General features: G+C 41.1%; 1 protein-coding gene across 1 annotated transcript in view; it reads right to left on the reverse strand.

Moving 5' to 3' along the window:
• Window positions 1-1,219: 1,219 nt before the first annotated feature.
• The window catches only part of T265_13708 (hypothetical protein), a gene marked incomplete at both ends in the record, with an annotated part of 25,500 nt that continues 3,592 nt past the window's right edge, over window positions 1,220-23,127 (reverse strand). The window contains 11 exons of the mRNA XM_009170158.1: window positions 1,220-1,864; window positions 3,194-3,283; window positions 3,363-3,508; window positions 4,922-5,026; window positions 6,841-6,947; window positions 9,939-10,037; window positions 12,868-13,038; window positions 14,733-14,798; window positions 15,857-16,036; window positions 19,306-19,402; window positions 22,661-22,724. Coding sequence (XP_009168422.1) covers window positions 1,537-1,864; window positions 3,194-3,283; window positions 3,363-3,508; window positions 4,922-5,026; window positions 6,841-6,947; window positions 9,939-10,037; window positions 12,868-13,038; window positions 14,733-14,798; window positions 15,857-16,036; window positions 19,306-19,402; window positions 22,661-22,724 — 1,453 coding nt within the window. The remainder of the gene's footprint in view (window positions 1,865-3,193; window positions 3,284-3,362; window positions 3,509-4,921; window positions 5,027-6,840; window positions 6,948-9,938; window positions 10,038-12,867; window positions 13,039-14,732; window positions 14,799-15,856; window positions 16,037-19,305; window positions 19,403-22,660; window positions 22,725-23,127) is intronic.

Here is a 23,127-nt window from a genome sequence, read left to right on the forward strand (position 1 = left end):
AGTTCCTACGTTAGTGTTCTCAACTGTTTTCAAAAAGTCCTCAAATTTCACGTTTTGATGCTTCATCCAACCAAGCAAATAAAATCGAATCAGCAAATTCGAAGGAAACTGTGAGACCCACCAACTTGAGAAGTGCTAATTTCATTGTTCATAGCACCACCCCGTTGAAATAAGACTGAGCATACTGAGATTAGTAACCAGATCTGAGTCACCTAAACGGTAATATTACCTAATACCTTTATCATTCTACAAATTCCCCGTCAAATTTGACATTCCGTCCTGACGAAGTACATAGTTCGTTACGATTACTGAGAGTGATGAGTCCACTACTGATAAATTACTGCTTTTTAGAGTAGCGCCCACTACTCTAAATAACGCCAGATTGAACAAGCGACGATTCGATGGGAAGATACCTCAAGGTGAACAACAACGCAGCATCATTTGTAACATTTACGTGGGGTCCAAACGTTTTGTGCCGGCTGCAACCCGAAATCACACTGCAAGTGGGGATAGCATATGTGCTTGGAGTTGAGTTTGATATTACTCACGCCATGCTTATGCTCCTATTGTGATAGATGAATCGAATTCTGATCAAATGAGTAAATTCAGTTTAACTGTCACTGCGTGTTGGTAACTTGCCCAGCATAGTGAGTCTGTTTGACCCGCTATTTCTGTTCCCAGTTTTCACCAGAGGCTGGAATTAATAATGTGGATAATGCGCTCGGCTGTCCGCCAAGCCTGCACCGATTAATGATCTAATTTACTAGAAGAGAAACTGTGTTTGATGACTGACAGACTGGTCAGTGTTGTCTCATATCATCAGGTCTAGGTGCAAATTTCGAGTACGTCAATTGGATATGTGAATGACTAACCGTCTGGACAGACTGAGACTAAAAAGATTCGCAGTGAGTGAATGGGTTTGTGTGCACTGTAAGCCACTATGGTCATCTCAGTTTGATATGGACATATCCTTATTTTTAGTCTTTGACGTCACACTGAAATACCTGTTGTTTTTAATCCAGTTACCCTAAAGATGATGCCAGGAAGCGTTCGCGTAATATGCAGTCATCTTAACTTAATGGATTGGTCTATGCGTTGACCACGATTCTTCTAGCAAAACCTTTTTCCTTTAGTGCAGTTGAATTGCACCCTTACTTCAGAAGAGTGCCCCACCACCAAATGCAGTCCATAACAAAAAAAACAAAAGCCACATGTACCGTGATTATTTTCCTCCAACAAAAGTGACAAACGTTGACTTAATGCTTTATGTATTTGACTACTTATGTTTTCATATAAAACCGGTGGAAAGGGACGGAATTGGAAGGACAAAAACTGAATGCTGCTTTTCGACGTTCCAGTAGTATAAAAAGGCACTAGAACAGGTTGATCAGGAAATGTCTTGACTGAACCAACGGAATTGGGTGAACATGTTACTGGGCCCTCCTGAGGGTGGTAGCGATGTTTTGGCTTCATTTTTTGTGTCCAGCTGTGCGGCTGAGTTTGGTTCACGTGACGGAAAACGCGGACAATTATTTTTCATTCTGGAACGCTGCTGTTTTGCGGAATTCCCAATAGGACAAATTGAGCGATGAAATTCAACAGTCCAAACAGCATGATCAGTATGTAGAAAAAACAACGTATCCACCAAAGTATACAGGTTTTCATGTCGCACCAGTCACGTAGAACGGTCAGTTCATCGGAGATTTTAGGGGAATCTTTGCCATTTTTTGCATAGTCGCTGATAGCATCACATTTTACTTTAGGATGCACAACCGCCTCTCGTCCTAGGATCCGTTTGTTGAGCAAAGTGATCAAAGGGGGCAGTGTAAATATGAAGATGAAGCCGCCTGTTGCCCCAAGGAATCTGAAATACAGACAACAGGTAGGATATATAGTAATTCAAATGGTACGCGTAACGTACAGAAAAACTAACAGTAACAGTGCTATAAGTTGGCATCTACTTAAAATGTCGCTGGAAAAGCCACACTGTGACGCATTGCTCCGCTCCGCCCTTTATAAGGCCTTGATGATGCGTCCTCGAGTACTGATGAACTGCTCTCAGCAAAACCGTCAAGCTCAGTCAACGAGCCAACCACTAACTAAGTAATCTGCCCTACCAATAATCTCTGTTAAAAGTTCAGCGAAAATTTTAGAAGGCAAATCCCAGTGGTCAAAGCAATCATGTTGACAAAACCAGATTTTTTCGATCCACAGAGACATTATTTCAATGGATCGCTTTATGAGACTTAGGGTTATTGTGACTCCCTCGCTTTTTATTATTAGACAATTTTCATGCAAAGTTAGGTACAAAGAGAGATGATGAGGTAACTGAGGAAACATGTTTGGTAGACAAGATTTCATAGTTTTTTGTTTTTGGATTTCGTCTTGCAAGTGAATGCAGCTTGTGCTGAAAGATAAACGCTGTACACAGTTGTTTCGCTTCTCATCGAAACTCGTTATCATGTTCCGGTAGTAGGCAGAAAACGGAACCGACATTTCTTCATTCGAGTGGTCGTTAATTGGAGAACCCGACAACACTACGTCGCGTTCAAAGTGTGTCACCACATGATGAGTAGCTCCATTATCTGTTACACGCAAGTAAGCAACACAACTCGCTGATCGCTTCGTGGCTCGTAGCTAGGCCCTTCAGATCTGAAGCAAAGGGATTCCTCACCAATTGTGCAAACAAACACTGTTGATGTTTCTTTATCAGCTATTTTATTATACTTTTCGCGTTTCCGCACAGATTTTGATGAGATCCAGAATCAAACTCCAACTTGTGGTTTTGTTACCAAACAGCACAAACAATAGAAGCTCCATGGTTCCCGAAAACTGCTAAATAAGGGCTTTAGTTGAGATTTATTTTTTCTCGTTATTCAAACATTATGGGATCAAATAAGGATGAACTGTTGAATATAAATTTACTAAAGACGATAAACTAGTTCGTACAGATTCACTGGCTGATGAGCTTATTTGACTGTTTAATGCTATTTCTACGAATAGAAAGGATTGTCTTAAACAGAATAATCGACTAAGACTGGCACACAGCACTTTGTTGTGAACTGTGGCGACTGTGACCCATTAGTATCAGTCCCTGATATCCTCAAGTGCAGTCTTAACGCTCATGTTTCTGACAGTGAAAATGATGATGATGAGGACAACGGGAGTAATATAAGCGAAACGAAAAACTCACCGGATAATCGTGCCAATTTGCGGGTAGACGACGGCAAACAAGACACCGAGACCCACGACAACAAGATGAAAAATGAGCGCATGTTTCCAGCTGGAACGGTAATACTAATATTAGTTCATTTCGGAGAGTTCATGTTCATCCGAAGTCAAACAGGCAGAATGAAACCCACCTCGGGTAAATGTTCCCAAAAACAGCGTACATGAACTGTGCTCTCAGAAGGTAGACAATCATCGGATAGACCGTCGACATCTGAAACAACAGAGCCAGACGTCCAACAAAAACCGGAACATCAGTGACCAAGTTGTCCAGTAAGTTCTAGCAAAAGGACGGAAAGACAACGGTTGATCTTGGGGAAGAAACAAAATTTCCAAGGACCAAGTAAGAACAAGAATGACTTGAAGAAGGCTTTTTTACCAAGGTTTTTTAGAAGCCATGTAGTGTAGCTGGTTAAGGCAGCAATCAGGACAGCAGTGCACTGAGTAAACTAGCAAAAATTAAAGAGTAGACGGCATTCGTTGTTAGTCAGTCACCGTCAAGGTTCAATTTTACCAGAAAAAATATTAAATGAGCTTATCAGTGTAGTGACTGAAATGGTAAATCTCTACTTCTATTAAATCTTCAGAATAGCGTTAAACATGCTTGTTTAATCTTCGCCTGATTTCTGCAATGATGTGACGACAAACTTTCAACAGGATGCCAACAACAAAGCAATGAACGACCAGATGAATATGAGGTGATACTTCCGACAGTATGAGGTTAGAGATCGATACATGCAAATGTGGTCATGCTGTCCACAATTATGTAACCAACATACCTAGGTAACCAACCTCGCCGTTTGAATTTTCGTCAAAAATTAGTGTACTTATCATCCGCTATTATTGTACGTGAGTCATAAATCCTTGCTCTAAGTGAGACTAAAGCAGACATACATTTTCACAAATGGAACTCAGATATGTGAGCAATACGAGGCGAATGTTTGCTGCTGTCGGGAATCGAAAAAGTTTTTATGTTTCAACTTAATACTTGACTCACCTAATAAAACGATAGCTTGATTGCTCATCTCTATACGTATTAATCTCCCTGACGAACGGATGAGTCGACCTGAACTGCCCGACCACGCTGGTCGAGTTGTTGCTTTCTCCAATCTGTCACTTTGTTCGATAGTTCTTTCACTATCTACCGCAGAGGACAGTTTACAAACCTTAGTAATACAGTGCATACTCCAAAAGAATTAGGCGCAGATTTGTGTTCCTTGGTCAAAATCTCACGCCATGGAACAGTGGGCTGGTTGTGCTCGTTGTCTGAAGTTGCTAAATTGAGATCGCCGAAGGCATTTTAGCCTGCGATGACTAAAGTGGCAGTTATTTCACTGGAAGATTGATTGATATTGCCGGCGCATTACAGCTCACACAAAACATCGTTGTCTCAATAGAAATCTACCTCGAAATAACAGTCGAAAATCCAAAACCTGTCTGACTGTCGATTAACACAGCAATTATAGCTGTTTTCACTGAAAAGGAATCGAAGTGACTCGGGAAATGCATTTTCAGTTGAAATTCACAGTGAATTTCATGCAGAAACTAAACCTTTATGCCAGGCTCATGAAAAACAGGTTTGTGAGTCATCAGCGTGTATTTACTGGGAAATTACGTGGCACCACTTTCACCCTTAAAACGGCTAAATGGAACACTGGAGCACAGAACTGACAAAACACAACAAAATACTCACATCCTTTATGCACCGCTTGGAAACGGGGAAGACGGCGAAAAAAATGCAACCAATGAGGGAGTAGGTTAGAGTTGTAAACCCGAAAGCGGCCAGAATAACTTGTGGCTGAGAAGAAAAACAAAAAAACGTGACGGCGTTTTAGTGGTTAGGTAGAATTGTTTACAAGTTGCATTGGAATTAGCCACTAAATGTCAGTTTCCAAGCCGTTTGACCATCTAATTGTCTTGAAACAGTTACAATAATATATTAGTTTTTCTGAACAAGAGTTCATGTGAAGAAAACCGGTGACACATCAAAACTCCTCCAAAGTTGACCATCATATGGGCATGCTGAAATTTCAGACAAACCGCTCTCCTAGCTCATGTTTTATGAACTTTTAATGGCTGTAAAAAAATCAAACGTAACTGTTCAGCTGTAACGCCCGCCGAGTTTCTAGATTCTCCGAAGCAACCTAGATGGCTGAAATAACGACATCTTGCCAAAGGCTAGACAGGAGTGATTAAGATGCCGAAAGTGAGGTCAAACCACGGACCTCCGATAAGTAGGCTAACACCTCAACCACGGAGCCACCTTGTGCTCATATTTTGTCGTGTTTTAGTTGTTGCGTTCACAAAATTTCTGGACTGGGCAGAGTATCAGCTTTTACTGCATTGACGGAGCCACGATCTGAGCCACAAAAACCCGCAACTGCAAATTACTTAGATGCATAGAAGACCCAAAGCGTTTATAAAGAAAACCCCGTGTCTAGTGTTTCCATTTTGGCGTAAACCAACCGAAGCTTGTGGGCGTGTCACGACTTAAAGCTTTGGATCAAGTATCAACGATCAATAATGGAACTTTTACTCTTTGGTAACATCTAGGCGTTCTTGTTGATGAAGAAAGGAATCAGAACGGATGTGACATGTGGATTGTATAGGTAGTCCAGAGTCTACATGCCTCCAAAACTTTTTTGCATGCTTTGAACTCAAGATTACCAATCTGTAGGAACGTGAAACAAGAAGATCCGCCGCCCGTCATGTCAGCAAAAAGGCGCCTTCGAAAAGTGCAGCAAACCAACTATATCACTCAAACATAAACACGGTGGGCTGAAAGCACGGCACATTCAGCGTGCGGTGGTACAGCAGACATAGAACCCTCGCCTTGTATGTCAGATATCAGGAGTTTGAATCCCTGCGAGGCGAAAAATATACTCGGATGGTGAATTCTAATGGTGATACTGAAGTCCACTGTTTGCACACTCTGATGTAGACCCATCACCATGATTGAGCCAGAACTGTCCACAGTCGGGATTTCATTCCAAGCAGTTTAAATATCCTATCAACAAAATACAGTAATCAGAAAACAACTAATGGGGTGCAAAGAACGACGAAAACTAGCTTAGCTGAAAGCCGTTCAACCGGATCCATCTCCAGGAAATTTCGACAAGCCGGGGTTTGAAGATTTACAATGAACACTTTTTTCTGATTGTACGGTGCTCATTATTTTGCGAATCGAAAAACAAATTAACCATTATTCTGACAGTTAGTGGTCCTCGAGAAAAAAGTCTAAGGCAAGCTGATATTCATCGTCACTGATGAACAGTCCATCTTTGGAATCAGCAAATTATAGCGACGAGAGGGTAAGCCACTGTGATGTCAATTGACTGTGTTGTAATCCCTTGAGCGGAAATAACCAGTCTGCAACGAAACCAAGAAAGTTTGTGGTCCAGAAATATGCTTCTTTTGTCAGAGATGTTTATACGCATATACTAGGTGTGTATAAATGCCCACAGCCTTTTGAAATTCTGCTATGATTGTATTTATCTGCGTCATGACCCACTTTAAATGAACCTCAGATATCAATGCGATTAGCAGATTACAATGCATAAATGTTTTACTCCGTTGAATAGCTTTGGTTAATTGGGCGGTCATCGTACTTACATTGTGCTTCGGTGTGCGCTGAGCCCAGAGGATCGTGTGTAACGCATTGTGTATAAAGAACGCCATTGAACAAGCACCTGTAAGGCTGGCAAATAAATTTCTATAGTCTGAAAATTAAGCAGACAATAGCACGTGAGCATCAACACCATTTGATATGCTTATTTTGTCTTTGCCAGTCGGTCTGGCTTTTTAAGTGGTCATCATCATCATCGACAGCATGACATCAGTGTTCAACACCGATGCATCACTGTCGTACAACCATGATGATCGATGTGTACAACGCAACAAAAAGCTTTCTGCTGATATGTTAGAACGGTTACTGTTGTTCACTTTGATCTTGATGGAACAAGTCAGCTGTGTCGAAGCATAATATCCTACTCCCAAGATTAAGAAAAACCGCTTTATCTGCTGAATCGTCAGTCTGTTGTATCTGACTGCCGTTCCCACTCCAGTGCCTAGTGCCGGATGAAGGTTCACGGATAAGGAAAATAACAGTTTTGTTGCGAACAAACGAGTGCAAGAGTGCGAGTGCGAAAATAAAACGACCTCAGGCTAGTTAATTAGAGGGACACTGTCTGAACATAGTCCAACGCTGACACACACTATCTGGCTTTGACACAAGGCTGTAACCCGCTGTAGATTGACAGGGAGTTGTCTAACGTTTATCCAATGCTGACGCACGCTGTCTGGATCTGGTATGAGGCTCTAACGCGCTGCATATTGCAGGGGCGTTGCCTGTCTGGTCAGCATCTAGTGGAGTTGAGGATCTCAGTAATCTTTGGGGCATTCAGTGGTTACTTTCATAATAAAATCCTATTTTGTCCTTCCATTTGGCCTGTCAGGAACGGACAGTCCCCGAGTTTCCGTCAACCTTATGTTCTACTCGGACCCGAATTGGACGAAGTCACTCGTTTTTGAGAATCATCTTCAAGATGAGTCTCCCTTGAAAACTGAATTCATTTGCAAATGTAGCTGTATGTCTCACTTCGTCCGCACTCTACTACCACCACCGTCAATCCGAAAGAGCCATAGTTCAGATGTGACCGAATGTCACAGGTCTGCTTACAGTCATCCATCCTGTGGTCCCCCCAGTGACTGCAGGTTACAAAATCAGTATCACAAGAAACTCTTAATTACCGGAAATAACAATAAGAAATACTCATTAGCCATTCTGTTTCTGACCAGAGTAGGATGTGGTAGTTTCGGTCACACGTCTTTGACAAGCGCTAAATGACTGACAAACAAGTCGGACAACCAAAGTGCGTGGAAAGACAAAGTTGCTCGTTTGCCAAACCACAGTGCTAAACTACCAAGCTCAACGGCAGAACTTGAAACAAAGTGAAAGAGATGGTTTTGTTCACTTCCTCACTAAAGGCGGTTCCAGAAGGTCACATGAAGCTGATTTTGAATGGCTCTGAGTTTCAATAATTTGTATTCGTATTCATCCATTATCTTAACAGATCATTAAAATTTCATGTGTTTTGGAATGAAGCAGAATGATTTTGGGTGTATATAGAACAATATACCCGTAACATAGGGCGTATACCAAAACGGGGAAAACGACAACCAGGATTATTCCGTAAACTCAGCAAGTGAAAGCCAGATGAAGCACTGTATTCATTCTCAAATGACTACCGTATTAAAGTAGATTTGTAGTACCATTTAGGATCAAACATTAGAGTAAGCCTTTAAAAAAATCAAAACGGTGAACGGCGACTGATTTCACATTCAACTACCGAAAGGTTGTAGGCAACTCAACAAAGAAAAAGGATACTTTAGTGCTACACCATTATTTTTGTTATACTCACTCGAAATAGAACCGTTGAGAGTACAGCTACCATTCCCAGTTATGACGTCAAGCAAGCTACTGATCGATAGTACAAAATAAATTGTACCGTGACACGCGAAAGATCTTGTTTATCTTGAAGGTTTTGTCAGATTGCGTCAGTCAGACCAAATATTAATCTTTTCTTCAGTCTTGCTAGTATGATCCATCTAGTTTGTCTTAAGGGTAGCACCTGTATAAAAAATTTTATCCAAGCACAACCCAGGCTTTTCGGTTTCTCACGGCAAAACATTACATTATTTCACGAAAATTTCAAAAGCAGGACAATTTTCAACCAGGTAGCAAAGATTGTGAGCATGTTTGAAGTGTCACAGGAAATAAATAAGATTTTATTGCCAAAAAGAAAGGGATTTGCAGAAAATACAAATAAAACAAATCTAGAGGGTGCATTTCCAACAAATTTTACCACCGAACTGCTTAAAGGAAATTCACGAACGCTCATTGGTTAAAATGCGAACATTTCAGCTCCAATGACCCATCTACTGCTCCACTTCACCATACAAAATGGTAGTGATAATGCCACCTTAAAAAGTGATGATTTTGCTACAACTAAACCTCCCAGATTTAAAAGTACGCAATATGAACATGTAACATTTCGTTTACTTGGAAATCGCATTCTCTCACGAGAGATTCAAGATCACCGTGCGTCTTTCGAGACTCTCAACATATCTGAAAGATTGGTGGCCAAATACGATTACGTGAAATGAAGAGAAGACGTGAAATGAGCCCACACCAAGATCTTCTGTTTTATTTTGGCCCGGGTAACCGGCTGATACACATACAACTATCAATTTCGACTCTTTGGACTCAAATCCCCGTTTAAAGGCTTCGTACTGACTGTCTGTCCCGCTTGAAATTTAGTAAGCATTTGGTCTAGTCAGTAACGAAGTATGAAAATGCTAGTGATATTAGAGAGCAAAGATAGAAAATGTCAGACAAGTCTCAGGAACTATTTTGATCTTCTTCTATTCGTAACTGATTTCGGGTTGAAAATGTCACGAGAGGTAGTATTTTTGGTCTTTTGGCATTCTGAATGTGATGAACACTAATGGCGATTACATCACGGTAATGATGAGTTTTCGGTTTCCCCTTACATATGGAAGCTTTTTGGTGTGCTCGCTCCTGCACAATTTTGTGGCCGAAATTCCGGAACTGACCTTTGACAAACGGGAGTGTTCTACACTAAGTCGTGTTTCAAATGCAAAAAGACCTGACAGGCTAAGCAAAATGCTACCACTCCAAACAGACTCACTTTCAATCGTCCCAGTGACTTTGTCCGCATCCATATTCACCTTCCAGCTGTAGCCCTTAATTCCAGTCAAGATAAATAGATAGATAACAGAAATGGTTGCTGTAAGGGAATAGGGAACAGAATTTGGGTAAAGGCAAATAGAGCTAGCAGTGAAGATGTTTTTTTTAATCAGCTACGCCGCTGAAATGTGAAAATAGTCTGGATTTTGTGGAGAGAATCAGTCATTCAATCGGTTAGCTTGGATTCTACTACAAAGTGGTCGACGAAAGTCGCTTGGATGACTGGTAGCTTAGCAACCCTTATCCTACCAAGTTATTGTGACAGATATTTTTTCACGACCTAGAACCACTGATTTCATATGATGAGCTGCACTTAATCCAGTAAATAGGAAGGGCACTTAATTAATATATTTATCTCTAAGTATTTACCCAAGTGATGTGAGTTTTGGAAAAAGTTTGGAAGATTGCACGGGTGTCATGATGTTCCGTACAATGTACCTACAATGGTTGGCATTGGAATGCCCGTTTGTCCGTCACACCGAAATACACTGTTGCACATGCGTGAAGAACACAGTCTTCACTGAGTCGCGTCTGCAACCAAGTGAACACAACGTAACTCCGAAAAGATGAGACAGGATGGTGAATAAAAAAGGCTATCACCAGGTAGGCGCAATCCCCGAGTTTCCGTCAATTTTATGTTCTGTTTAAAACCCCAATTAACAAGTTAACGAAACGCACTCATTTGCAAACAAATTTGAGCTTCAAAAAGGCTAAAACCGGTCGTGGGCTATCGAAGGATCTTGTGAGTAGTGCATTACTTATATAAATGTATCGTGGTATCTGGAATATTGTACCAACTGAAATATGGGGCGGCCTGCTACAGCACACTCGGTTGCTTGGAAACATCATGAACTGGAGATTTAGCTGGGTTCCAGGTGAGTGTCACGCAAAACCAGATTTGTTGGCAAATGAGTGTATTTTACTAAGTCAATTAGGTCAAATTTATTGAGTAGGTGAAAACAAAAAATGACAGAATCTCGTGGTGTAGGCGAAAGTTAGCCTGCATATCCACAATGCATACATATGACTGGTTTTTGCGGGCAAACAATCGACGTCTTTCGTACAACAGTGGTCACATGTAGTCCACTCTACATCGCTTTCAGCTTATTCAGGATTAGAGCGGGTCACACGCAGAGGGAAAAATGAAATACGCATAAGGTATAACATGCTGGACTGATGTAGAATACAATAGGATATGACACAATGCGTAAAAGGCGAATTTGAACTGACAATGAATTCAAACAGACAACCTGGCTTCATTTAGCGAGTCAAGTAAATTGTACTCCCTTGAAAGATAGTGCGGTTTGTCTACCCAATAATATTTTAAACGGAAGCTTATTTTCACTTAATATGAATGGCAGGAAGCGCCAAGTCATCAACTTTCACGTTCTGAAAGACTGTTCCACTGGTCGAGCTATAACATGTGTAAGCTCTTCGCATATACGAACATGAACTCCATATTTAGTGACCAGGCCTATCCCAAATCAACACCAACTTGGTCTTACACATGCTATTACATTAGAGATTTGTCGCATTGTTCATCCTCGGTTGTCAGCAGACCACTGAAAAACTGCTTCTTTTTCTATAAGACGCATTCAGCACTAATAAGCTTCCAGTTTAAGTTTTCGACTGATTTATTATTTGAAAGTCATCCCAGTGTTTGTGGAATTTATTATACGATGAATTCTGGGATAAGCTGGTGCGCCCGCTCACTTTCCCGGGATCCAGTATTCGTTAAGGTACAAACCACTGTTGTGGAGGTAAGATCTGGTAGACAGTGTGGATAAACAATGAAGACGCCTCGGTCATCACCTGGGTAAACTGTTCCTGGGGATGTTCGTGACCGCTCTTTACCAGGTCGGATGATTAGGGTGGTTGACCAGAATAACTGTGCAATAATGGAGAGCAAAGCTTTTCAAAGTGCTAATCACCCACATTGCTGACGACGCAAGGCCTTCTGACTTGTTTCCGACTTATGAAGTGAGCGTCCCGTGATCAATAGCTCTACAGTGAGGTCAGCACTCTCCGTCGATGGGCCTCAGAGTCATGCGTCTGCCACCCGATCTGTGCGGCCGTTGAATATGCATTTGATGAGCTTCTTTGTGTGGCCATATACTAATTTACCGAACAAGTCAGCTACTGTTGAATGATAACTGTGATGGTCGGGAACATTCTAATTAAAAAATCCAACCGATAATCAGTAGTCATATTGCTTATCTTGGCAGCTTCTTAGATCAAGAAACGGATTAGCTTGACTAGCCTCCGAAATTTTCCAGGGTTTTAGATACTGGTTGACTGCACTATATGTTCAGATTTGAGGTTGTATACTTCAAGGTTTCGACAGAACTAAACTCGCCAAACCGGCCCGATCATCCATCAGAGAGGCGTGTTGTTCGTCCGCGATTCCGTTCTTTCTGACACAACGAAGCTCGTCCATTTCTAGCTCTGCTTGGGTTTTCCTGTTCACCTCGTTGGTAGTCACATACTATTACTGTAATATTCGTTTTTAATAGATATGTTAGATTTCTACGAAATGGTTATCCTACTCCGCCGACATTTTAATCAACTGGGAAATTTCATTGTTGGTTAGTGGTATCCTTTGGGTTTAATCGTAGGCCTAATCATATCAGAAGGTCTTTTCAACTCAAAATATGGTGTATTCACGTGACCTCAATTAGAAGATGGGAAGCTAATTTGGGACCAGGAGGTTTATTTTAAAGGAGACCCTCATAAGTTAGGGCGTCTATTATCTAGAGCAGCAAAAGTAACGATTTACCAGCATTACACCATCTGACACAAAAGGTTAGATGGCGATTCGCAAGGGCAAGCATGACAACCAAGACATGGACATACTGTGTTCCTCAACTCACCAAGTGCAGTGAATTTCCCGAGAAATGTGGGCGATTTGATCGATACCAGTGGGAACAAAATAAGCAAAATCCAGACAGGTACAGTGTTCTGCACGTGCCAAAGCTTGGCAAAGAGTTCATTCGTGCTTGTTTCGATGTAACTGCCATTGATACCTTCGACATCACAAAGTACTGTGAAATAAATAGAATTGCACTCGTTTTATCAGGAACATTTTCAAGAAAAGCGTGGGCATCCATGAGATCTCAGTCTTTCCGCATGTAAAACAAGACTGTCAGATTATCAATCGGTAAAAAACGGCTTTTCTTGGAGACGTTTACCTTATACCTTCGCTATCTACCAAAGCCGTTTGGAACGATGGGAGTATCGTTTGATGTGGAAGTGACACTAACCCATTTGAATACACATAACGAACCTGTACGGTTGAATGATTGGACGGTTTTTTGGGATACAACTTCAGGCGAAAGGAAGGTATTTTTGGGAGATCGGTGATCCCTTTACAACAAATTCAGACAGTTTACATTGAATTAAAGAGTAGTTAGTACTGCAACACGCTTTTTCATGTTTCCACATTACATCGAACGTAACACAAACTTCCTTAAAGAGTTACGGGAAAACAAATCCCAATAACTTGCATAACAAGGCTGCGATTTGATAACTCTTGAAATAACATGGACAAGAAACACATTCAAGACCTATACATCTTGGATCCTTCAGTGACAATGATTAAACTGGCCTTATTTTGGTTATTTGTAGGGAGAAATAACTTAGTTGACTGGATTTGCACACAACAGATTTAAGCACATGTATTATGTGGAATATCCTGAATATATGGAAAATAACCAGTAGTAACAGTTTTCATGCTAGCCAAATGAAGCACGAGGGCTGGGATATTTTCAAGTTGCCCAAGCTTCGATATCAGCAGTTTAGATGTTGGTTCGAACCATCGGCCTTCAGGCCAGTAAAATAGTGCCTTTACTACCTATCTATCTCGAGCTTCAACACATGGTTTATAACAATCCTCACCAAAGTTTGGGAAGCCCACGGAACGTTTTATCTGGAAAGGCCCTCATTCTTCAATCCTACCCACAAGGTACATCACTGGTTTGTGTTTTAGAAAAACTACTCTAATTTTACTTGCATATATACTCGATTTTGTTAACATTAACCGTTTTGTATTTAGATCTTCCCTTCTCTAGTGTGGTTCCTTCTCCATTTGATTCCTACCACAAAGGATAACACAGGGATGACTAAGCATGTTGCCGAAAAATATCGAGTGAAAATTTTCATCAATTTAGAGCACCTTGTCAGGGCGCACCCAGACAGAAGAAAAAGCACATGTGCACAGAGTGACGCATCCCCAAGGTCACCATGGGTTCGACACTTCCGGAAAGTAGGTGAGTTGATGGTTCCCACGAAACAAGGCTCCCACCTAACACGGTTTAGCAACAGACGACCAGCGTAGTGGGCCTGAGAATGTTCACGACCGGAACACCACCATTGGCTGTACGGAGCGAACAAGTGAACGAGCATATTTGGCCAATAGTCATCGTATATATTTACGCAGACATTCTGGCAATACAGCCGTGTCCGCAGTTCTCTGCCTTCTCTCTATCGCGTAGTCTGGCAGGCGCAGTGCAGCCGTAAACCCAATAGCTCGGCCACCGCGCACAATACAACATACCTCAAATGTTTTTTCGTACAAAAGACATCGAAAACGTCAAACTTATAATATTCGTCGATAATTGAACTTTGACTGTTATTAGATAGTTCACTTCAAGCCAAATACTGCACCGTAGAGAAACGGTCTTATCAATGGATCGGTCATCCTTAGGAGTTGGTCTGGTGAGAGAAGGCATTAACTCACTATCTGTGAAGTTCCTTCCCCCGAATGAAATTGTCGGCGGTATGGGGAATTCGTTTGTTGCGCTTTCTGTAAAGAAAATATTTATCAGCCTTGAGTTATAGTTTAAACAAACCATGAAACAAGTATGCGTTATACAAACTGTGGAGGCATAATATCAACAATGTCGACAAGTTTGTTAGGTGAGTTCCGCAATCTCGACTAATGTTTGACGTATTCGCGGACATCCGGACTTGCCAAGTGGATAACCATTTGTTTGTGTGTTCTCAGTATCTCTGGCTACAAAGCGGTGGCTATTTCCATCGTTAGACTAGAAACAATCCTTTTAGCTGTTCAAGTGTTTTGAACATAGATTGGATTGACATGATGAGTTAGCATTATCGTCATCCACTCCTGTTCCGTGGATCACTATGAAAAAGCTATGTACTTGTTCACGGGGCTTAAGTAAAGAACAACTAAATGGAACTTTTGTGAGATGTATGCGTGAAAATACTTTGTTATGGTCATTAGGTGCACCAAGAATTTGGCATCACCAGACGTTTTCGTCCCTACTCTCCAAATGTTTAATCCTAACTGCATATTTCCGCACGGCGTATTCAATAGGGAAGCGTCCCTTGAGTGATAACCCAGAAACAGAGTTTGGTACGGTACGACTTCGAGGAAGCACGGCTACAAGGATATAAGGCTTTGTATAGATGGACTGGAAACTGTCAAAAAAATGTACTACCGCAAATTAAACTTCCTGCACGCAGTTGTCAATAGTACAGCTCGTGTCCCACTCAGTTGACTAGTACCTAGTCTTCTGGAGGACGACTGTGTTGTAAAATTGTACATTTTGAAGCATCCGAGTCATAAATGGCTAAAGCTTTGCCGTAAATGGCACAAATACTCTTTGGCTGTTTCTGAACGTAATCAAGGCTTTCAGCCCCATGAGCAGCGGTGTTGTGGATCATTCTACGACAAAGTTACTGCACAGGCAAGATTGCCAACCTACTCAAAGGATTTCGCGTTGTGATGTGTACCAATATATATATATATATATATATATATATATATATATATAAAGTTCAGCTATATGAACTCAATAAATCACAAATTTGTAATTGGCGACCATCAGTCTCACTTACGATAAATATATTTTCCCGTGTTATACAAGAAGTTGCTCAATAATACATAGTAGACAATTGAAGCTCCGAGGATTACAACTTGCGAGAATACCGAGGTGATTATCCGACCGGGTCTGCCAAAATGGTAGTGAACAGCATCCGAAAAGTCCAGGAAAACTTCTTTCGGCAGATTTCTGATTGCTGGAGAAAGGAAAAGAAGTTTCAGCGAGTTTTTGAAAGCGAAAATGTTTTGAGAATTATTCCAATGATGATCGTAATAACAGAACTTTTCATACAACAAATTTCCTCGACCGTTTACATCACTCGTGGCCAATTTTAAGCCTAGTTTGCACCAACGTCAAAACGATCGTTGACGCTTATGAGCATATCGAGTCAGCAAGTTTTCCAATACACTACGACTGTCCTGATGGGCATGTCCAGAATATTCAAATTTGGGCAGTTATAATAACTCTCGCTGAAACAAGCCTATTAATTCTATGGAGACGAAGAGGAACGGAATAACGAGTTTCTCGTCCACAAAGCTTAAGTAATGCCTGCACTCCGTTTGATTGCTAATCAAAATAATGACATGTGATTTTCAAGGCAAGCACTTTAAAATCATTTAGTCAAAGCACATTCTGTCCACACTGACAGTAGGGCATCTGCTGGAAAAGTGCATAGACTGCTCCTATGCGGTTAATCTGACCAAATTGAGAAAATATTTTAGGCGTTGCAGGATATCCGAAAGCGCACAAAGATCCCGACTGCAGGTTACACCGCAGTCACCTGAAGGAAGACTAAGAGTTTTTAGTGCTTATCACTTGGGGTGCATACACTATCCTTTGTACATGCTGTGAAAATCGATCGTTTGGCTCTTGGTGAGAAAGTGAGAAGGAAAACATCTCCAACTCGACTACGCTCCTTATGTTTCATATAGCAAGTTTACTGTGATAGTCTGGGCCAGTGTGAACCTAGAGACCGTGGTACGTTGTCGCGAGCAGCACTATGACATGCTGGTTCTTGTTTTGATAAAGCAACAATAGTTGTGGATCAGCGGGGTTCCAGTGGGAGCCTCTGCGTGGATCTTGACTTAAGTCCCTTCGGCACTGCAGTCCGATTTTTGTAAAACGTCTTCAAAGCGGTATATTTTTTCTACCTTAAAGCCTAAGCCAGTCGGAAGCCCGTGAATTAGTTATCTGCAACAACAGCACCATCTTCAGTGAGAGGTAACTTCACGAATGCTATCACTTTCTGTGAAGTAGAAGCACATCGTCCCTCTCTCTCAGGATACAGAAGAATGCAGTCTACTTCTACGTTCCTATAACTAAGGCAAACACCGAATAACACGCACCACAGATACTCGACGATCGCTCTTTTCGGGCTTTGTTTGCGCGTATAGCGCGTACAGACGCCTGCATTCTACACGTGCTGACGTTTGGTGACTAATCGCAGTGGGAGATGCAAGTATCCCAGCCTATTGATCGATCAACATATTCCCGTCCACTGAAATTCAGACCCGGTTGTGGAACAATCAATATGTGACCGAAAGCTTGCAGACGCTAGGAAACATCTTTGGATGTTTTCAGGCCTACCCGTGACACAGCTGGGATTTAGGAGGTATAACCGTGGAGGTGTTCCGCGCAAGGCGCACAGCGCAAGTAAGTGGGATGAAACAAGGAGTCCATTTTTAAAACATGTTCGTATCAATAGCGTAAGCCAAGTTCATTTGTTCTGTTATCAGAGAATGCTTACCTTTTTGGGAAATGCTCTCGGAAAATCCCATACAGCCATACATACATACATACATACATACATACATACATACATGCATACATACAGCCTTTGGACATTTTAGTATTCATCAGCTCTTGAAGATTACAATAACTGCAATCACTCCAAAAAATTTTACCAAAAAAGTGACAAAATATTACTTGGCTTAGATGTTGGGCGCCATTCCATGCCTCAAAGGAAATGTGTTGACCACAAAATAAAAGAACTTCTTACACTATGATTTTTGTTACTCTTCGCTTGTTGGGTTTTATTCAAGTAAGTTTTCATCCTTCTATTCAAATATGGATTGTTCTCCCCTTCACTCTCAATACAGAAACCCAAGCAACTGTCTAATTTCTTAATCCCGTATAAAGTACTTGTCGATCAACAAACTATTCCATCACTTACATTTTGCGTTTAAAAAGATCTGTTCATTTTTACTTGGAATCGGTGTCCAATAAACTTGGGGTATCTAGGTTAAAACAATTGGCGCTGCCCGAGAAATGTATCGAAAAATGTCATGTGCAGTAATATGTTCTTGCCCCAAGCAAGCCCTTCAAAGAAGAGTGCAACTGTCTGATTCCGAAATCATCTGCCGTTTATAGGAGCTGTATCCAAGATTAACGCGAGATTTGGTGGAAGAATGCTTACTACGTATGTATCCACGTTTGTTGAAATACAACCCTCAAGATGCTAAACAATGAAAACGCGGCTGGTCCTGGTAACGTACACTTTGTGCGTGTACAGTGCCTTTGAATCCATGCACGGCCGCAGTCGAGATCTGTTGGAGGAATCTTGTGTCCTTCAGATTCAAGTGTTGGGCAACACTAATCAGGTTTTAATATCTGTTCAGCTCACTCGAACTTTGTCGTGAGATAGTAGGTTGGTAAGTGAAGGCAGTACAACCAAAGCGTTACCTATGGTTGCAATTACGGATCAACTTTTTTTCTTACTGGAGATGATCGACTACACAGTTAGTCTCACTTTTGATGCTAACCCAGTAGTTTGCTTCCATAACGGGAAACCAAAGAGCGGTGATGTCAAAACAACAAAGAACCATCGGTACCATCGTCATCGATAAAACCCAGGTGTGTATCTTCATCAGATACAAAGAGTGTGCACGATTTGGGGATGACAGTAACAAAAATATCATACGAGGATAGTTTTACTGAAACCTTGAGCAGTTTTTGGTAACCTTGCAGGAGACGGTAATGAACCTTGCTTTCCACAACAATGAAGCCTCACTTTAAGCAAGTGGAAGTTTCAAATGCGTTTTGGCATTACCCGTAATAAATGTCAACAACCTTAAATCATTAACCCCTACGGAAGCTTCCAAATAAGCTAATAAACTTGTATCTATCTGCTTGTTTTCTAGATAATTAAATGTCGTTATTCTATGGGTGAAAGCATAAGCTTTTCAAGAGAGAGTGCATTCAAGAACAGTTCGATCCGGATGGTCCGAAGGATTAGTACTAGAACTTGGATTGTCATTGCCTCTGCAAAACAATTTGTGCATCCAATTTTGAGATGATCCCATTAGACAGGGGATTATATAGAAAAAATGCGCGGGATTTGTTAAGAAAATTCTGAATTTCTGAAATGGGACTTTCGTGGCATGGAGCTGCTTACAGGTCAGAAGACAAGCTAAACAGTAAAACCTACTTTACAGTAGTATCTATTTGTAAATAATTCATACTCACTCCGTAGATCTCCCGTGATACGCTCAGCCAGATAAGCGGTATAGGTCGCTATTCCCGCAACCAAAAGTATCAAGAAGATACCGAAACCAAACCCAGCCTGTTGAAATACGGACAGAATAAAAAAGAGGGTTATTATCAAGAAATCTTCAGACTGTAATTTGATAGCCGCTGATCAGATTCCTCCAATGTTATTGGCAAAACCTACCGGTGGTGGACCTTGAATCTACAAAAGGCTTTAAAGCCGCTACAGGTGAGCTATTTCATTCATTCGACAAGCCCAATATACGAAAGAAGCTGGATTTATCCTAACATAAACTGTGCATAATGCACCACTTCAAAGATCTTCAAAGCATAAGAGTAAGAAACTTTTCCTTGAACGATTTGGCGGTCCGGCTGATCATAAATGCAGGGGATGTAAGCTTTTTGCGCATTTCCCGATTCACTGATAGGGGGTCTCGGTGCGTAAAGCAGCTGAACGCGTTAAGTTCAAAGAGTAAATTTGGTGTCCGATGATGATTACTTATGGCTTTTATAACTCTTGCTCTTCAATATGAAGAAGTAGAAGTCAGTTTCCCCTCTCGACTGAGTTTGCGTTACCTGACCATGTTTTGAACACAACAGTTTACTGTCGGGAACCCTCCGACCTTCCTCAAAAAGATTGATTGTACACGGATGGTTGAATTTTATTTGGAACCAAATAATGCCCTAATGTAGGACAAAAGCTAAGCGAAAATGTTGTAATGTAAACTTTACAAAACGAATTTGTACACATCTGAGCACGAAGACGCTTTTACTACTAGACCAACGAACTAATCATGGAGTTACACGTGGTCTCATGCTCCAACCACTGTATTGGAGAAAAGTCAATTACTCGATGGACGAGTCCAGCCACATGGAGTTTGCATTCAGAATAGGGTATCATTGGACTGGTTCACTCAAGCTGGTTTCCCACGGCCGACCTGCCGCACCAATGGTCCGCGTAGTGACTCCGAAGGTGGCTGGTAGTGGACTGACTGGTTCCGACTTCAGGTGATCTAAACTAGTAGTCGTGCTCACCCGATGAAAACTACTCTCATCAATAAAAAATGTGACAATAACCAGGGCTGGTCGAACCAAGTTGTCTAAACCTATTTTCTCCAAATATTTCATTGACCGGATACATACAAGCGCCTCATCATCTAGCACACATAACGGCCGTAGTCGTCGACCTTAACAACAAACTACCCAAAGGATGGTACGAAGTGAACCTTTCAAATGACATATCATGGCAGCGAATTTTTTTGCCTTCAGTTTTTTTCAAAACCTCGTATCCAGAATGAACTTGAGCAACAATTACATGATGTTTTACAGACATGTAATGCGAGTAGAAATTCAAAATGCCTATTTCATTCATTCTACTACTGAGCTACGCTTATATGTATTATGGTAATGAACGGTGTAAAGTTTCTCTTGTCCAGTTATTAGTTATATAATGACTGAAAGCTACTCGACAGTCCACCAACGCGAAGTTTTTCGGTTTTCAGGAGCCTCGCCTTCCACTCAGACACCAAACTGTTATGGGGAGGCTCGGTGGCATCTAGGCTGAACTCCTTTGTTTACGATGACACTGGTGTTGTGCCGAGAAGTGAGACCCTGATATCTTAAGTATCGTTTACAGTGGGTCATAAAGCGGTATTTGTGTGGAAAGCTCGTAAACGAGGGATACAGCTGAGTGCACATTACAGTTGCATTTTTTCACAAACGAGTTTGTAGTTGCACATGCATCCGAGCTTATACGGTGGTTTCCTACGATTTCTGTACACCTCGGTGACAAGTCTGGGAACTAAGTGGCCCTTTTACTGTTGACCAGAAAGTTAATTAATTGGTTCTCAAACCAGTGTTTAAGCTAAAGATGATAAATTCTGTCCATAATATAAAAAATTTGGTAGATTTGGATCATGGTTTGTTTTACCACGGTTAGAGCAGGGTGTCGGAGGGGTTTTTCTCTCTAGTGTTTCAAGGCAAACCAGGTTTTGCTGGCACAATAGAACCTTTAGTTGATTTTGAAAGCCCTGGCTACATCTGTATAACAGAGGATCTCTACCACAAAAGCAAAGGTAGCAGAAAACTTAACGAGTATGCTGCCTTTCGCAAGGTAACCAGGGCAGTGATCATTAATACATCCAGTCAAATGTCTTATCACTTAATCAACATTTTTCTGTGCTAGAGCAATTAGAAGCTTAAATTTATCATCCAATGTTCCTTGTAGTGACTCGTGTAATGGCCTGTCAGTGTAACGAGTAAACATTGATTTTTCGAAGATGAAAAAACCTATTTCCAAAATCAGCGAACTCGGTTTTTAGCTTCATTCATTGTTGAATGTCGTTTCCAAGAGTACTGTGTACACGTAAACTGAAAATTCTCTCCCCTGGTGTTTTCAATATTAATACTGAAACCTCTAACTGGTTTCGGGGAGTGTGATGTTTCTCTGGTTTGAAACTGGATAATTGCGTCCTCCTGATATTGTATCAACTCCCATATTGAGTCCGCTCTCCAAAGTAAACCTCAATCGATTACAAAACTGATGCACAGCCTCATCTGTACACCAGGTTATTCTTTATTTGGTTGGGTGGAGCAGGTTGTGAGAATCACCAAAAAAGAATACGGATGGTCGGCCCACTCTGTGATTTTTTGGTTGCAGTTTATTCGTCATAATGCACGCACCTTAACAACTAGCGTAATTCTGCCTCCCTCCTACCCATTTGAATAGTCACCAGGCCGGCATATCGAGCGGTCGATACGGCAATCCACTGGCATGCTGCTGTGATGAATCATCAAGGCAAAATTTTTGTCTGAAAAAGTCGGAAATGTGCACACCTTGTAACACGTTAAGCACCTGGACTTGCTTGATATTGTCTGGGGTATTATGAGATCGAGATCTGTGCTGAGTTGTCATCAAATGTTGGAAAAGTGCAAAAAAAGTAAAAACTAATCTCATAGGTGCAATGCTATTTCAATGCTTGGTATCAATGCCACCATCGATGACATTTGCGGTCTTAGACTACCCCGGACCTTGAGTCAGGAACAGCGAGTGAAAACGATAGGACATATCCGAGGGAAATTAAATTACAAAAACCCAAACAGCTAAGCATATTCTAAACAGTGATGTTGAAAATAGCTGTTGACGAAAACCTGGTCAGTCTGGAATATGCGGATGACATCCTGCTTACCTTCGAAAAGGAGGGAGATTAGTTAGGGTTTGGGTTATATGAAATGGGATACTCCCTAAGATATGAGATAAAGAAGGAATCTACGACAGATTTATTGAACATTTTACTAGATCAGGGCACTGATGAAAGGAATTAATGCAACTTACCTGAGCAAGAGCCCAAGGTATTGCCAGAACTGAGGTCCCCATCATGGTGTTCCAAATTGTGAACCTGCAGCGTAGATTACCATTTATTGATCAGTTTTTACAGAGGTGTTGATGGTACCAGAAATAGAAAATTAACAGAAATCCAGATACTGACCAGAACTTTAATTTGGCTATAATTTGCGTAATTCCAGTTCATCCTAACATTTTGAATAGAAAGGCTGTCAACACGTCATTTATTGCAAAACCTTTTTAAGAGAATGATGTTTCTTTAAAATTTTGAGATCTACTCTTAAAAAATCTGGTTGTCCTTAAACCCTACTGTAGTCTGTAGTCTCTGCAGGTGCAATTTTACAACGCTTTCTATTTCGGCCCTATAGATTGCTTTGCGGCCTGATAAATAAGCAGGGTTGAAGCCAGATATATATATATATATATATATATATATATATATATTTACACACATTTAT

This window comes from Opisthorchis viverrini, assembly GCF_000715545.1.
Source record: "Opisthorchis viverrini unplaced genomic scaffold opera_v5_94, whole genome shotgun sequence".
Taxonomy (NCBI): domain Eukaryota; kingdom Metazoa; phylum Platyhelminthes; class Trematoda; order Opisthorchiida; family Opisthorchiidae; genus Opisthorchis; species Opisthorchis viverrini.